The 16,715-nt window shown below is 34.8% G+C and overlaps 1 protein-coding gene across 1 annotated transcript in view; it reads right to left on the bottom strand.

The window, feature by feature from the left end:
• Positions 1–102: 102 nt before the first annotated feature.
• The window catches only part of LOC130440676 (sperm-tail PG-rich repeat-containing protein 2-like), a 37,152-nt gene continuing 20,539 nt past the window's right edge, over positions 103–16,715 (bottom strand). Inside the window, exons 10-11 of the mRNA XM_056773941.1 lie at positions 6,074–6,242; positions 103–305 (exon numbers count right to left, since the gene is read on the bottom strand). Of these exons, the coding sequence (XP_056629919.1) occupies positions 103–305; positions 6,074–6,242 (372 nt within the window). The remainder of the gene's footprint in view (positions 306–6,073; positions 6,243–16,715) is intronic.

Genomic DNA, 16,715 nt, shown 5'->3' on the forward strand with positions numbered 1-16,715 from the left:
GTGCCATATCAGTGCCACAATAGATAATCATCTTTATATCAATCGAAATACAAAATTATTAAGAACAAATCATAAGCTGTTGAAGATATTTTGATGGAAATACTAATACACTTTGGTAAATTGATACCTCGGTGGTACAAATTGCGTCACATTTAACAAATCTACATCTACATCTTCTCCAATTAATTCTACATTGTTGTTTGGCCCGTCTCCAGTTCCGTCCTCTTTTTCCAGTTCTTTTGCTAGTTCTTCATTCCTTTTTCGTCTAGGTCTGCATCTTTTCTTCTTTTGTTCGTTTTGGTTTTCTATATGACCTCAACTGTTCTGTCCTTCATTTTCAATAAGTGTCCAAACCATCTCAGCTTTTGTTTTTTTTACTGCACTCACTATGTATAGTTGGTACCTTGGTTAGCACCCAGATCAGCTTTGGTAATAGTAAATTTTCGTTTTCGCAAGTTTTGTTATCTTTTGTATGGATATTGTCTTATTAAACCTACCTGCTACCTCTTCGTCAATTCTTCCATCTGGTCTGAAGATTATCCCTAGTTATTTCTTTTGGTTTGTTTGATGTTTGTAAGTCTTCGGCATACATTAGTTAATTTACGGTGATTGGTCTCAATCTGTTGTATGTTTTTTCCCTTCTTTGTTCATTTCTTTAGCTATTTCGTTAATAACTAAGAAAAGCCTTCTTGTCTCAACTTCTTGACGTCTTCCGTCTTCCGGCTTTATTCCCCATCATTTCCTATATATTTTTTCTGTTCTTACTCCCTAAATCAACTGCTGTAACATAAATTCCATCCCCTGGTTCTAAATAATGTAAATATATGGTTTTAGTTAGTTTTTTTTTAATAGTTTCTTCAAGATTTTCATTTTCATATTCAGTGAGTTGTATTCGATGGATTGTACGTAAATTAAACAGCGCTGACTTTTATTTTTTGTACATGTCGATTCCAGCAATTAAATTTCGTGTTTGTCTTCAATTCAATTGATGTCTGTACCTGTACAACAGTTTGTTTAGTTAGACTTTTAACCACATCACCCCATCCAAGTGTTCCATATGTCAGGATTCAATGAAAAAAGTGTTTTTAGACTTTTTATATTTAGAATTTTGCCAAAGAACTTGATTTTACATACCATTCGAAGCGGTATTTGAGGTATCTAAATTTTCCACGTGCTTAAACAGGTATCTTCATAAAAAACCACAGTATCCAGGGTGAATAAGCTAGGCCAGTATAATCTAAATAATATCGGTGCTAAAACTGTGTCCTGTGGAACGCCACAAATTATTTTTTATTGCTGACAGCGTTCTCTAATGTATCCAGTAGTTTACGGTATCAAATGCTTTCGACAGATCTATAAATATGCACAGGGAGGTATTTTCTTGTTTTATCGCACGATGGATTTTTGATGTTGGGTTAGCAATCGCATCCTGTTGGTATTGTTTATCAAAAACCGTTTTAAATATTTGTAAAAAACAGTTGTTTATTCGATTCATTAGATTTTTATAAACAAAACCGGTATTGAAATGAGATTATAACTTGTTTTATTTTTGAAATAACCCTTTAAAATGTTACAATCGTGTGAAAAGTAACAGCTGTCGGAAAACAACAAGTCTACTTAAAACCTTGCAATTTGTGCTTTTCAAATTACAAGTTCCGTTTGAATTTTCCCGTTTTGTTTGCTTTGGAAACGACTTTCATTTGAATCATTCAAAACTTCCGTGTAAGGAAGGGAAGAATGGATTTCCTTTGAGGTCATTCAGAGCGATCATAAAACAATTTTCGATATTTTTATGCATTTTCCTAGTAAATTTGTTTTACAAAAGACATCACTTATTGTAACCCATGAACTTTTATATAATTTCAAATTTATTGAGGCGATTTAATGATCAAATCGTGAAATACAAAGCGTATTCCCAAATTCTGATAGAAACAAAATGTTTTGACATAATTCTCGCTATTTTTCAAGCATTTTTGATAGAGTTTCACAAGTTGAAGTTTGTCGATGAATTTCACTTCGATTAAAAACTGTTACTGTTAATTAGAAGCTTTTTATTTTCGTTAAAACTCGTTTTTAAAAAATCTTGTATACTTTTTAGTATAAAAACAAGTTAATAATCGATAATGGCAACACCCTTGTATCGGGAAGACCACAAAAATGTACTTGTATCAAAGAACTCCACTTCAAAATAATCCTCTTTCAATGTACCCAGATGTATTGTCGAAAAGCACCCTGGGCATTTTCATATTCAAATTAAAATACCAGCACGAGACCCTAGGGTGATTCAAAACCACGTTGCCAAACTTTGTATAACGACGACAATATCAAGAATAATATTTTCATCTAGAAGAACCATAATAAAAGCATTAGAATAAGATTCTGTTATTTAGAAACGACTTGACAACATTGTTGAAGGGATATTTACGTCATGAGTGGTATAACATAATAGTTAAAGGGCGAGAACAGCTTTCTGGTTCTTAATCATTCAATGGGTTGTGTTAATACCGGATTTACACATCTGGAGGCTCACATACGATTTTTTTTTCGTCGAACTTATTTGAATATGAACGTTTTCGAAAATATACACTAATAAAACTTATTAGTTCAGTGTGAAATTTATGGTGACAGTTTTTGCTGTAGGAGGATCGTCCGTTAAAATTTTATATCTTCGTTATAATAAATAGCGAGTTTCCTGGAACGTTCTTCAGTTTATAGACACACAAAAACGCTACAAAAACATTGTCTTGAAGATGTTTCCATCGAGTATTTGGAGATGTTTCACGAAACAATGGAATGGAAAGGGAAAACCAGCTCCAAAGAAGCCACAAACCATTCCATCTGTAGGCAAGGTCTAACGGTCGGTTTTTGAAATTATGCGTGGATTAATTTTCTTCGAATACTCAAATCTATCAATTATATATATTAATCCAACGTATTGCGACGTTTGAACGACGAAATCCAGCAAAAACCGACCATCTCAAACATCCTTTATTGCAATGACAAAAATGATTGATTTAAAGATTGAATTGTTACAATATTTGCCATATTTAGCTCCCTAGGATTATTTTCTGATCCCAGATTTGAAAAAATTGCTCGATGGTAAAAGATTTTGCAGCAGAAATTGATGATTATTTTGATAAGCACGTTTCCATCGAGTAATTGGAGATGAAATAAAGGCAAAAACCCATCGAAACAATGAAATGGAAAGGGAAAACCAGCTCCAAAGAAGTCACAAACCATTCCATCTGTAGGCAAGGTCTAATGGTCGGTTTTTTAATTTAAATTGAAATTTAAATATTGAATTGTTACAATATTTGCCATATTTAGCTCCCTAGGATTATTTTCTGATCTCTTATTTTGAGAAACATGACGAATCATGTTTAATGGGTTTACGCTAAAAATTTTCGAACTTTTGGGATCATCCTTGTATGTATGTACAATCAAACAATTGTAGAATTCGAAAGTAGCGTATTTTTCGCTTCGTATGGAATTTATAATTGAAATATCCGCTACGACCGCGCCATGTAACATATTTGACCTTTTCCCTCTAGACATGTTTCCACTTTCAGCCTCTTTGAGTCTTAGCGTGATTTTGTTTGAGCTGTCAACCACCGGCTACACATCTATTCTCCGAATGACACTTTAATTTAACACTATGTCACTTATATTGCTGCAAATAGAAAGAAAACTTACAGCAAGCCCGTATTATCCGGCTTCGTAACAAGACTAAGAAAAAAACGTCTCGTACAACTCGTCGGCGTTTTTGCTCCAATAAAATGGTTTATTGGAATCAGAGGCGGTCTTCGAATGTATAGTTTACCAAAAAAAATTTCATGTCTATTGCATTTTTTCGTACAAACTCCTGTTTCGCTGGTTTTCCGAATTCAATCATGGTCGCTGTTGTACCAGAAAACATCGATCAGTTCGACTCGGAAAAATCGGCGAAATCAATCGCAGAAGACGAAACCTCGAGTCCAAACATCGAATCGATGGATCGTCCTCTTTACAGTCCTTATTTGGCACCGAATGATTTGTTATTAATAAATTGCGAGTTTTTCCACTCCTAAAGAATCTGTTGGTGTGTTTTTTGGACAATTTTGTCCGGTAAATAACCTAGTTGATATTAAATCAATTAATCGGTGCTTATTTAATTGAAATTTTATCAAAAACGAGTGAATTGAAATCAAACCTAGTATTGATTTACTAATTTTTAAATCAGATCCGAAGTTTTGTCGCGTCTGGAATATTCTTAGTTGAATTCGTTCTCATGGTATGTTTTACGATATCGGTTATAAATTACTAATGGTGTGTAAACGCCTTGACGGATTTCACAAAAGCAAACAGTGGATCTATATCGCGAGGCAATACAAATTATTACTTTCGAATCTGAATAATTCATCCGATGTCTGATGTTTTTTATTGTTTTTTATATGTCACTTTTCAATTTCACGACACGAACGACGACGATCGATTGATTATTATTACGATAAGACAGTAAAATCGAATGAATTTTCCATCTCTTTTTAACTTAAACTTTAGAAAAGAAAGTTGGACTAAAAAGTCGACAATCCGCAACTACAACGAAACACGAAACACGAAAATTTTTAAAAAAATCGATGCTGGGACAGCCGAAATATAAAACAAAGTACGATACATATTCGCAGGTATGCCTATGCGCAAGCGCGTGCTATCTTTCTCGCACAATGTGACGTCACGTTGGAATCAAAATGTGGAGTATGCTGCATACCAGTTAAAATGTTTTTTTTTATTCCAAAAGTAATATTTAATGGAAGACAAGGAGACGATTGCGAGGAGAGGTTATAACTAGCGAATAGTTTCGACGTTATTACGTCTCATAAGAGTAGTTTAACAATCCTTGTTCGGGGGACTCGAAATGAAGACAACGTCAAAGATCGTCGCTATTTGGTGAAGGTGAATAGTAGGAATCAAAATAACAACAGTTAGACCAACTGCATAGAGCCGCTAAACACCAAAAAAGATCGGAAGAACACAAAACTCCCAGCAAATACGCTCAACGTCATAAACTACATTCTGGTTGTTGTCATACTGATCATGGTTTAGCTGCTACTTTTCAAATCTTCTCCTGGCAGTCTCGTTCAAGATTTCTTGCATCTTCTTTTGTTCCAGCTCTTGGTGATAGTACTGCTGATGTACTGCGTGGATCAAAGCTTTTAGATGTTTATAACATGATTAGGATGAGTCTTCACTTCCAAATTGGATAGTTAATTCCACCCAATCGTCTTCTATTTCTCCTATTGTTCACCAGATAGGTTTTTGAACTTCAATCGTTGACCTCCAAGTACTTAGCATCGATTTCCTCTCCGACGATGTTTGAGGAGCCTTCTTTTTACCAAATTTCGACTCTTATATGTCTTTTTCTTCATTATTTTTCCTATATCTTCAATAATTGATGGTGACCAATAAGAAAATATCATTTTCTCTAATTTTTTTTATTCAAGGACTTCGTTTTTTCAATATTCGGGTACGTGTTGGCAGAAAAAATATTTTGGCAGTTTCCTAGAAGAATATTCTGATAATGAGTGCCAGTATTCACTTTTTTTTAGTATTTTCAATATCATCATCATCATCTTCAACAAGCCTTTCAATCCCATGGATTATGACTATCGCTTTTGGTGCTTTAAATCCTTTTTTTTGGGGTGGATTACTCCTCGTTTTCTAATTTTTCTTTTCTTTATAGTTTGTCGTTTGTTTTGGCTGCTTTTGTTATTATTTTCCATTCTTTTCGGTTCCGGCATTTTGTTCTGCAGTTCTCAATATATTTTTCCAAAATCTGAGCATTCCAAAGTTCACTGGATATTTTTTTAATAATCATCGAGGACTGCTAAACATAAGAAAAATATTTTACGAGTAATTTAGGGCTTTTTCATCTAAAAATCTGTGTTAGACGTTTCTGAGGAAAATGAAAAATCACCAAAATCCAAAATTTTATGAATTAAAACCACGCGTTACAAAAAAATTTATTAATACAATCAAATTTCATTTTAGTTTTTATACATAGTCAAATCTTTATGGCAGTGTATATAACCTTTACCTTCATTGACAAACCACCGCATTTTCTTCTTCTTTTTCAATTCGCTAGCCCATTTGGCCCAAGTAGTTTTCGGATGTGATCTCAAAGACATCTTGAAAACATCTTCTTTCAACAATAGATTATGAGTCTTGTAAGCGTTGTACATGCCGGTACAATAACTTGGATGAAGCTTAAACAACAAAATTTTACTATAAACATTGTACTGAAGAGATGCAGAAACGTTAAAACCGTACCAGACATTATGCATTTTCTTTCCCGTTGCAAACCATACGAAATCGATAAAATTAATAATGAAACTGACGAATTTTTGTCTTTTATATTCTCTAATTTGCTTTTGAACAAAAAACATATTCAAAAAAGAAATAATAACTTTCCGGATTGGTATTTTACCTGTTCTCTTTACCTTTAAAAACATTGATGCGCAAGTTTCCCATTTCCACTCAGCGTTGTGTGGAAAATGACCTGTTTAAAAATTGACGTTTCCAGGTCAAGAAGGAGACCACACAAACACACACACACACACACACACACACACACACACACACACACACACACACACAAAAACAGATCTGGATTTTACTTGAAAATGAAAAATTCGAAAAAATAATTTTTTACCAGTAGAAAATATATAGAAAGAAATCAAATCAAATTGTAGGACAGCTGGGAACTCATTGGATGAGAAAACACTGAAACACCCTCCTTATAGTCACGATTTATCCCCATGTGACTATCATTTATTTAGTTCTGTAGCTTATTAATAAAATTTTTTAAGACAAAATCCCGATTTATATTTGAACAACCATCGTATGTAGATTGAATCCCGCAAATCCGAGTATTTGTAACTGTAATATTCGATTTCGAAATATTATCGTCATTCGGGTCCTGTGTAGTTAGTTTTCCAGCCGAATTAAACCCTTAAATAATTAAAAACCCTCCTTTTGGGGAGCATACAACGAAAAAGATCTGTATCTTTATTACACTCGCTGGTCCCGACTGAAAGGAATTTCCCTCGTGTTATTGAATTTAAAATTGATTCACGAAAAATTCATGAGACTGGAGGCGAAGCAAAAAAATTTAAAGAAAAATCGTTTATCCAATTTTTATTGTACTTTGATTCGATTGTTTAGTAATATAACCGTCTAATTTCTTTTTTAGTTTGTTATACTACACAATCGTGGAAATAGAACGTGATAAGTTGTACAATACGAGGGTTGTACGAGATATACCCACGATCCACTTTCTCTCGGTACCAGAAGACCTAAAGATGTCGGTGGCTGCTTAAAAAATACCAGTTTGAAGACGCCACGTTGTTTAATATTTGTTTGGTAGCTATGAATAGTGAACGTGTAAAATTCTACTCTGACTGGGAATACTCCAGTAAAATATTAAGTAGCAGACCGTATCTAGGACCTGCAAGGACCAGCATCTCAGTGGTAGACGACTCCAGGTGCCGGTTTTTTGGGATTTTCATACATCCGTTATTGCAATGGCGAAAAATTGATGAATTACATTTTGTATTGCTATTTTATGCACCCTATTCGCTAGATTCAGCCCCCTTGGATTATTTTCCGTTGCCAGACTTGAATAAATGGAAAGGTGTTTTCTTTGGTGGACCAGGTACGTAGTAGTATTCAAACTACGAAATAAAAACTGCAACCAAAAGTGTTGCAGCTTGTTAAATCCGTCCGGAAAATGCTTTTTCTTGAATTCTACAAAGAAGGCTTCCGTCGAGACTTCTAATTCGACTCAAATTTTTACTATGCAAGTAACTTTTTCAAGTTTAGAAACAAAAAGAAGTAATATAGGTCCAAATCTGGAAAAAACGATGGATGGGGCAGCGGTTTGTGGTCCAATTTGATCATAACTCGATTCGATGATTTATTTTTAAATAGTTTTGCTTTTCTGTGGGTAGTTTATGTAGATTAAAGAGGTTCTTTGGAAAATGTACAACTAGTAGATTTTTCTAGCGTCGTAGGGTAGAATCTGGGACATTTTTGTTCTGAACATGAAGAAATAAAGTTCAAAAATGAATCAGTACATGAATTTAGGAAAAAAACGTTTATATTTTGAACGAAAACAAAAAATCTAGCGCAGTCAAAACTTTGGAATCGAGAGTTTATAATACCGAGTAATTTCCAATCCAGTCTGGAAACATTAACAAGCTAACAATTCGAGATCATGACAAGGCATTGGAGCGACCATTTTCAATTAAAATTAGTTCTACGACTATTCACAACCAGCAACCATCTCGTTATTATCACAACATACTCGTATTTTACAAAATTTACTGTGTTTCAGTTGTTAACTTTTAATATGAAACGCGTTAAAATCCACAGAAATGGTTCCAGGGCGAAACTTTATAATCATTTTTTAAAACAAAATCAATTCTCGTTTATTTTAAGTGGATACGATAAAGTATTTGATAAAAAAAAACAAACAATAAACACCTCATAGTAAAACGACAGTGGCGTGGGTATGGAATTCTTCACTAAACTAAATTCTAAAACATTCTAGAAATTCTAGAAATGTAGTAGCTTTAAAAATGTCACCGTATTAGTCTTCTTTATCAACCTGCAAGGACCAGCATCACAGTGATGGACCAAATGAGGTGACGACTCCAGAAATGTTGAAGAAAATCCAACAAAACGTTCCTGGATGATCGTCGACTGGAAGTGCTCGATCTAGCAGACTTAATCATTTCAAAAACTGCGGTACATCGCAAATTAACCAAAAATTTTGACATGAGAAAGATGTGCGCAAGATGGACGCCGCTTTGGTTCACGATGGAACAATTACAGATGATTCCATCGAGTGTTTGGTGACGAAAACCGACTCCAAAGAAGACAAAGACTGTCCCATCTGCAGGCAAAATCAAGACGTCGGTTATTTGGGATGTAATTTTCGTTGACTATCTCGAAAACTTTATTGCGACGTTCGAGAGAAGAAATCAAGCAAAAACAACCGCATTTGGCTTAGAAGAAAGTGTTAACACATCAGTTATTGTAGTACCCATAATTTACTTTGTAGAATCTCCAAAAACAATCTTTCAGTTACACATCTCCCAATAAACTAAGTAATTTGAGACACGTAACAATCTAAGCCCATCCTTAGCATTTGACTATCGTTTTAACGGATAAGAATGTGACTAGATAAAATTTTCCACTAATATTAAAACGAATTTCACATTTTAAACCATTTGTAAGCTAAGCATCGCCGTCTAACGGTGGAAATTGGAGAAAATATACTCGGTAATCGCGATAAGAGCGATAGGGAGCTCGCGTCCGGCTCCATTAAATTTGATTGCAACCGTCAATAAAAAGAAGAAAAAAAAACACGGAGAAGCAATCGATTTTATCGCGGAAAATGATGGTTACTTCAAACTGAATACGTTAAATTCCACATAATTATTAACGTAAACTGTAACTTTTCATCTTATTCAAATCTAAAAATTAATCAGCTACATAATCGATAGATGAAAACATTCGAATCGCATCGCCAGGACCGACTCCAATCTAGTAAACACATTTATGTAGTGTATAGTGTAGTGCAAAGTGTAGTGGTAGATTCTAATCGATTCTACTTCCTCGGGAGGCGGAAATTGTTGAAATATTCTTCGTTTATGAATGTTATTAATCAGCTTGAAGCTGAAGATCGATAGATCCAACATAAAAGTGATTAAATGTGTGTGTAGCTTTTATATTTAGTATAATTTTTTAAATAATTATTATTAGAATTGAAAGAAATAACAACAGGAGAGAAAATTAAGCAGATAATAATATTAACAGACAGGATATAACAGAAAAGAATGGAGGATAAGTCTGGAGAAGCGATACTACATCGTGGACGGGTTCCAAACATCTTTTACGCTAGCTAAAGTAGAAATTCTCGATTTATATCCATTTTTAGCATATAAAAGATGTTAAATTTGCTAATACTCCATTAATCATCAAAATATGTTGCCTACAAATCACCTAAATTATTAAATTACTTTATTACCATAATTTAAAGTTAATAAAAAGACATTGAATGTTATATTACACGCTATCCTGATTATCCTGGTAAGAATAATAATAAAAACGATGATACCAATAGCTGAAGGTGAAATTGAAGGAAAGAGAAGGATCGGAAGGAAGAAAACAGGACTACACGATATACAATCCTTAATAGACACCACGAACATCCATTAGTACATATGCGTTGAAAAAAGAAGAAGCTGTAGAACACACCATGGGTTCACTAAATCTTAGAGTCAGTTGAATATTTCCTTTGGCGAAAATTCAATTTTGTATACATTAAAAATTGTAGTGTGAAGTTGCAGCGTGTCCCCACAATAGTAGAAATTGATGGATTGAAGTGCAACAGCTTCAAATCTTTGTTTATAATTCATAAAAAAAGGTTTCAGTACACTTCTTTGTACTAAGACTCTAAGGAAATGAACCTTGATGTATATAGCTCAGTTTTGCTAGCTTGAAATTTACTTGAAATGGAATTTGATGCTTGGGTATCCTTGATTAGTTCAAATCGTTCGTTTTAGCATAATGAAACATTTTAGGAAGGATTTTGGTACTTCTCAGATCTTCACGTACTATTCATCAACTCCATTCCCGATTCAGTCGAATGTTTTCTTCATCAACTCTTTCGGATAATCTTAAAAAACGCATACAACGCCTCAATCATACTCACAAGATATTAAATGATCTAAATTTGAAACACATTTTCTAACCTACAACTTTTTGCTTAGTCCCCATGAAATTGTAACAGAATATACCGAAATATGGTGATAACTTCGTCAAAGATATGTCGTGGAAAACTTTTTTACCGAACCTTCAGCACTTTTATTTCGTAGTCTAATTGGATTTATGTACATGAGATCTAAATTATTTAATCCGCTTTGATTGCACTATATAACTTTTCATCATTTAGTACAACTTTTAACGCAAAGAAATCGAGTCTATTTGCGAAAAATAGCTTCGGAATTAGACGTACAGTTTTCCGGTAAATCGAATTTTCATTAATGTTCCTCAATTTTTCGTATTAATAAGTTTTCTTTCAAGTTAATGTTATATAACTTTTTAACAAAAACATCATAAAACGTGTCTACCAGTTCTGAGACTTGTGCGGTACCACACGTACCAGAAATTCTTGAAAACGGGCTCTGTTACCGACGCGCCGTGTTCTAGACTACAGGGGGCCATTGGGACCTTCTCAAATACAGCGTTTTTTGCAAGAGGACCACGCACGATTCCCGATCTACGAACTCTAATTGAAGAAGAATTTGTAAAACTTCGCGAACAGCCTGTTGTCTAGCTTATACCTCTGCACATTAGCTTCGAAGTGATTTCGAGGAAGTTCTAACTTGTTTTTCATCTGTGAATAGTTCGTCGACGTTGTTGGTAACTTTGTATAGTCGCGAGTAATAAAACAACGTCCTTTAACGATTACAAATATCCATATAACTCCGTCATAAGCTGTTTTCCCCCCCAAAGAACAGGAACACTTTGAATAATAAATTTCAATAAAAAAGAGAGACTCCTCCAGAAGGGATGACTCATCATCGATCTGTGTCGCATTTTTAGTTCGAAATACTGAAAGGAATTTTATGACGTTGAGAAGGATTTAACAATCGTCTTTAGATCCTTCGTAATTTGCTTTAAAATGAAGTTATACCAGTTGCAGATGAATTTTTTTAATTATATTCTGTAATTAGCTGCTTTCCATCTATATCAAAACTCGGATTTTTCTCACTTGTGTCTTGTAAAGTCTGAGTTTGTACTTGCAATCTTTTCTTCAACATTATTATCAATTTTGTCTGTTTGTATTGCAAATTCAAGTGTCGTAATAAACTACCGACTCTACATTGTTTGTTTATAACTTTTTTGAATAATTTTCCATTAATTTCCACCCCCTCAATATATTTTCCTGCTTATAGTTTAACAGATAAATGGAATTTTCATTTTAATGAAAAACTCCAATCATTCATAAGTAGATTTTTCTTTTGACCTACACTATTCTATGAAATAATTTCCACCCTATATATATTCGTCTGAAAAAAACTTCTTAGAAGCTGTTATCGTCCGAAACAAATCGCTAAGGGGTGTCGATACAATCGACCAGCCAATTTTCAATCTTGTTTTCAATAAGAAAGTTTCGTAGAGTTTTCAGCTCGACTCGCAGTTTCGCCAATTTCTTGCAAGAGCGCCGGAATGGCAGCGAATTTATCTTCTGACAGACCTTTCAATTGAAACCATTCTAGTCGTTTTTAAAGTTTCCTTTAAGAGTGTTTTTATTAGTACTTTCATTTTTATTTTCGATGTTTAGAGAAAGTCTAGATCGTTACCTAACGTATCAATCGACATTTTCGTCATAAAAACACTTTCCAAAATTGAAGGAAATTGGATTTTTCTTTAAATCGTGTTCTTTACATGATTTACCTATTCATTAGGCAACTCTTTATACATCCGACCCCTTTCAAACTATCAGTTTTTATATGACTAACGTTTGAAAGTGTATTCGAAAGAATCCAAAATATCTTCCTCAACTAAACTTACAAAAATCGCACCTCTAGAGATGACGATTTAAATTCAGTGTCTTTCAGACTAATTTTTCATAAAATTTTCTTTGATTTTCAACTGTTGTTTCGATCGGTAGCGTCCAACTTAACACAACTTATTCATAAATCTTTTCTTGCACTTTGACTATTTGAAAACCTTCTTCTAAATAAGGATATCAGGATTCGTTGTCGTTTTACATCATCCTCGTAGTGTATTTATGTAAATAGAACTGGAGAAAATTCGGGGAAGCAAAAACAAAGGAGAGATCTCCATCTATACCCACAATTGCGATTGCATAGCGGTCTGTAATTATAGGCAAATAAATTCGTTTGCAACAATAATACGGGTAAGGGTAAAGGGAAAGGGTTCGTCGGTGTCAGTACCTCTTGACGTCCCAACACTACTGAAACCTTAGGCCTGTCAATGGGGCTTCTCCAAATTCAAGCCCAATAGAAATGATCTCGATTTAAAGGTTTGCCGATTGTTTCCAGTTGAATTATTCTCAAATACTTGGGGTTAATTCCTGTTTCTTCAAAGTATCTCCGTCATTTTGACATTTTTCATTAGATCGAATGCTTCCCTCATACCAACACCATTTATTAAACCTGAGAGATAATCGGCTCTCGCCGAATTCTCCGGTGGATGACTTTGAGAAAGAACTTCAAAAGATCTCAACCATTCTGATGGCTATCTTCTAAAATCCTATTGAACATCTTCAAGGCACGCTTTCCAATGTCTCATCATCGCGTATTCTTCGTTTTAATCCACCTGTAAGCTCCGGTATTCCAACCATTCTGTTGGACATCTTCAGTGGTATCGTTTTGATATCAAGTAGCTTGAGGAATACATATCGCCATCGCTTCTTGCTTTGCCAGCTTTCAGTTGCTTTACCACTGCTTGGATTTCTTGTTGTAGGTCTTTCCGCTAAAGTCAAAATGTTTCTTTGGTCTTCAAATATCATCGAAATATGCTTTCCATTGTTTGATCTCGTCTTCTTCGTTTGAATCCACCTGTAAGCTCCGGTATTCCAACCATTCTGTTGGACATCTTGAAACAGTTCGACGAATACATACCGCCAGTACTTTATCATCGCTTCTTGCTTTGCCAGCTTTCAGTTGCTTTACCACTGCTTGGATTTCTTGTTGTAGGTCTTTCCGCTAAAGTCAAAATGTTTCTTTGGTCTTCAAATATCATCAAAGTATGCTTTCCATTGTTTGATCTCGTCTTCTTCGTTTGAATCCACCTGTAAGCTCCGGTATTCCAACCATTCTGTTGGACATCTTGAAACAGTTCGACGAATACATACCGCCAGTACTTTATCATCGCTTCTTGCTTTGCCAGCTTACAGTTGCTTTACCACTGCTTGGATTTCTTGTTGTAGGGCTTTCCGCTAAAGTCAAAATGTTTTTTGGTCTTCAAATATCATCGAAGTATGCTTTCCATTGTTTGATCTCGCCTTCTTCGTTTGAATTCACCTGTAAGCTTTTCGATTGTTGTTGCTTCAATCTTCTCACACCTTATTATTGCTTTCTCTTCCTTTTTGCTATTTGTATTTTTCTGTATCTTTCGGGATATTGTTCAGCTTTTCTCCTCTCTCCCATCATCATGAAAATCTCTTCTTCTTGTTCGAATTCCCTGTAGTTTTCTTTGGTGCAAAATATCGGATAAAAATCTGTTGAAATTTTACTTTTTTATCATCCTAGAGACGTTTTTTGTTTAGCAATCGGTCGGGGTTAACTTACTAGTTAAAGCCTGGCCTATTCTGGGGTAGTAAAACACTTGTTTTCGCCGCTTTAGTTTGAGTTGTTTGAAAGGGTGACACAAACCGGAAGTATCAGTGTTTGGATTTACATTAACATGAGAGATGTTGATTTTGCTTCTTAAGTAACTGAATTTTGATTATATTTACAAAAACGTTGTCGATATCTTCCATAGTGATCAATTTAATAGTATATCTGATGATAACTTCAACTGTCAACTCGTTATTTATGTTATCGTCGATGTAACCCTCCGCAACTACGGTTCCAGTTACCATTCTCATTATTAAAAAATAAATAGTTCGATAATTACAGTATGTAATTGTTAGATATGTGAATTTTTGTTTAATCGATGTAACCCCCATTTGCTTTAATTTCGATTTAATATTCGTCGTCTATTTGGTTCAATTCGTTTTTCAGGATATTCCAAAAATGTAAAGCGGAAGTACGAGACTTCTTTTTTCCCTATTCTATTTGCGCCAACTACAATCCAATCGGGCTAAGATCGGGCGATTGTGATGGCCGAATCATTTTACTTTGAGTACATTTTACGTTCCCAATACTCTTGGTGTAGCTACGAAGAATGTTTGGGATCGTTGTCGACATCTGTTCTTTCTTATATCTGCGAACAAACACTCTCTTCTTAGATCCAAAAGCTTTCAAACATTGAGTCGATGTTTACTACGGTTTTCGTCATTATCAATTAAAGCTGCGTTGACAGATCTCTACATGACAGTCAGTCGTGTCCGATATTTTCGATTACTGTCTCAAACAAATTATTTCGTAACGCTAAATTCGTCCAAAAATCTAGAAGGAACCCTTAAAACAACTTTCCTACCCTCCGTTTATATCCGAATCCACATATATTCACACACCGATGTGACTCATCAACATATACATCATAGAATGTCGTCTACAGTTAACGTATATATCAGTTGGACGTCTATAGCAGAAATTCTGCAGGAATTGTGAGTATTTGCAACGTCGCACATCGGGAAAATCACCGACATAAAAATTATTAGAATTTCGTCGGAAAAATATGATTACGAAAAGCAAAATACATAATAAACTACAGATTTATTTGAACTAACACCATAGTTTTGCTCTATACATGATAGCCCTTGAATTTGACATTCTTTTGAAGATTGTCATCAAACTGGAAAGTTTCAAAGTATCATCCAACTTTTCAACTACTTATAAAACCGTGAAATACACCAAAAATAAGTTCTGTATCCATTAGTCTCAGTATGGCCATTCAGTGACCGGATATCACTAAACCAGCTCTGGTGAGTTGTTATGGCCAGAAGTATTTGGCCCAATAAAGAAAAAACAACGCTCAAACTTTACATCTTGTCCATGTCCACATTTCCAATGAATATGCGACGTACAGCACTTTTTGAACTGTCTACTAAGTCTGCTAGATCGAGCACTTCCAGTCGATGATCATCCAGGAACGTTTTGTTAGATTATCTTCAACATTTCTGGAGTCGTCACCTCATTTGGTCCACCACTGTGATGCTGGTACTCGCAGGTCGTACGGCCTCACAAATACAAAGGGAAATTTGAACAAAAATCTGAGTCAACGCATGGTGAAAGTATAATGTTTAAGCCAAATGCCAGAACTTCAATCTCTTATGGACGTCCAAGACCAAACTATTGGTTTTTTAAAAAATACAAAGAAACGCCATCCTAAGACTCAATTGAGAGATCATTGAACTGAGACACCTGGGTAGGCTCGTCAACCAGCAATGCGACTCAAAATTCGAAATCAGATCGAGAATTGAGCAAGCGCGTTAAATTCTAAACAACATGAAGACATTTCTGGTAAACTGCAACCTCAGCCTGGAACTCCGGACCAAAATGCTTCGCTGTTACATCTTTCCTGTTCTTCTGTATGCGACAACAGATAAAAAAATTGATGCGATTAAGGAGAGAAAGCTGCAGTAGTGGACGGAACATAGGACAAACATAGAGGTCCTACAGCAAACGGGTAAATTCTCACAACAACCAAGAAGGGAAATTTCCGGAAATTGTTCTGAAGTGTTAGTTAATTTATACAAGCCTCATATACAATATTGTTCTACCTAATAGCGATTTCATTGGCTACATTCTTGTCTTCAATTTCCTATTACCTGCGCTTAAATTTTCCCGAATACCCAAAAGTTTTCAGACGAAAACACATTTCGAACAAGACGACGATGTGTCTCGCAAAATATTATTTCAACTTCCAACGATTGCGGTTCAGGATAATCGTTCTTCTTAGCCAAGATTTATGGATGAAATTTTGGACTTTTCCCATCACGTACAATCTCGATTAGTTATTCAAGAAATTTC

This window comes from Diorhabda sublineata, chromosome 2, assembly GCF_026230105.1.
Source record: "Diorhabda sublineata isolate icDioSubl1.1 chromosome 2, icDioSubl1.1, whole genome shotgun sequence".
Lineage (NCBI taxonomy): Eukaryota > Metazoa > Arthropoda > Insecta > Coleoptera > Chrysomelidae > Diorhabda > Diorhabda sublineata.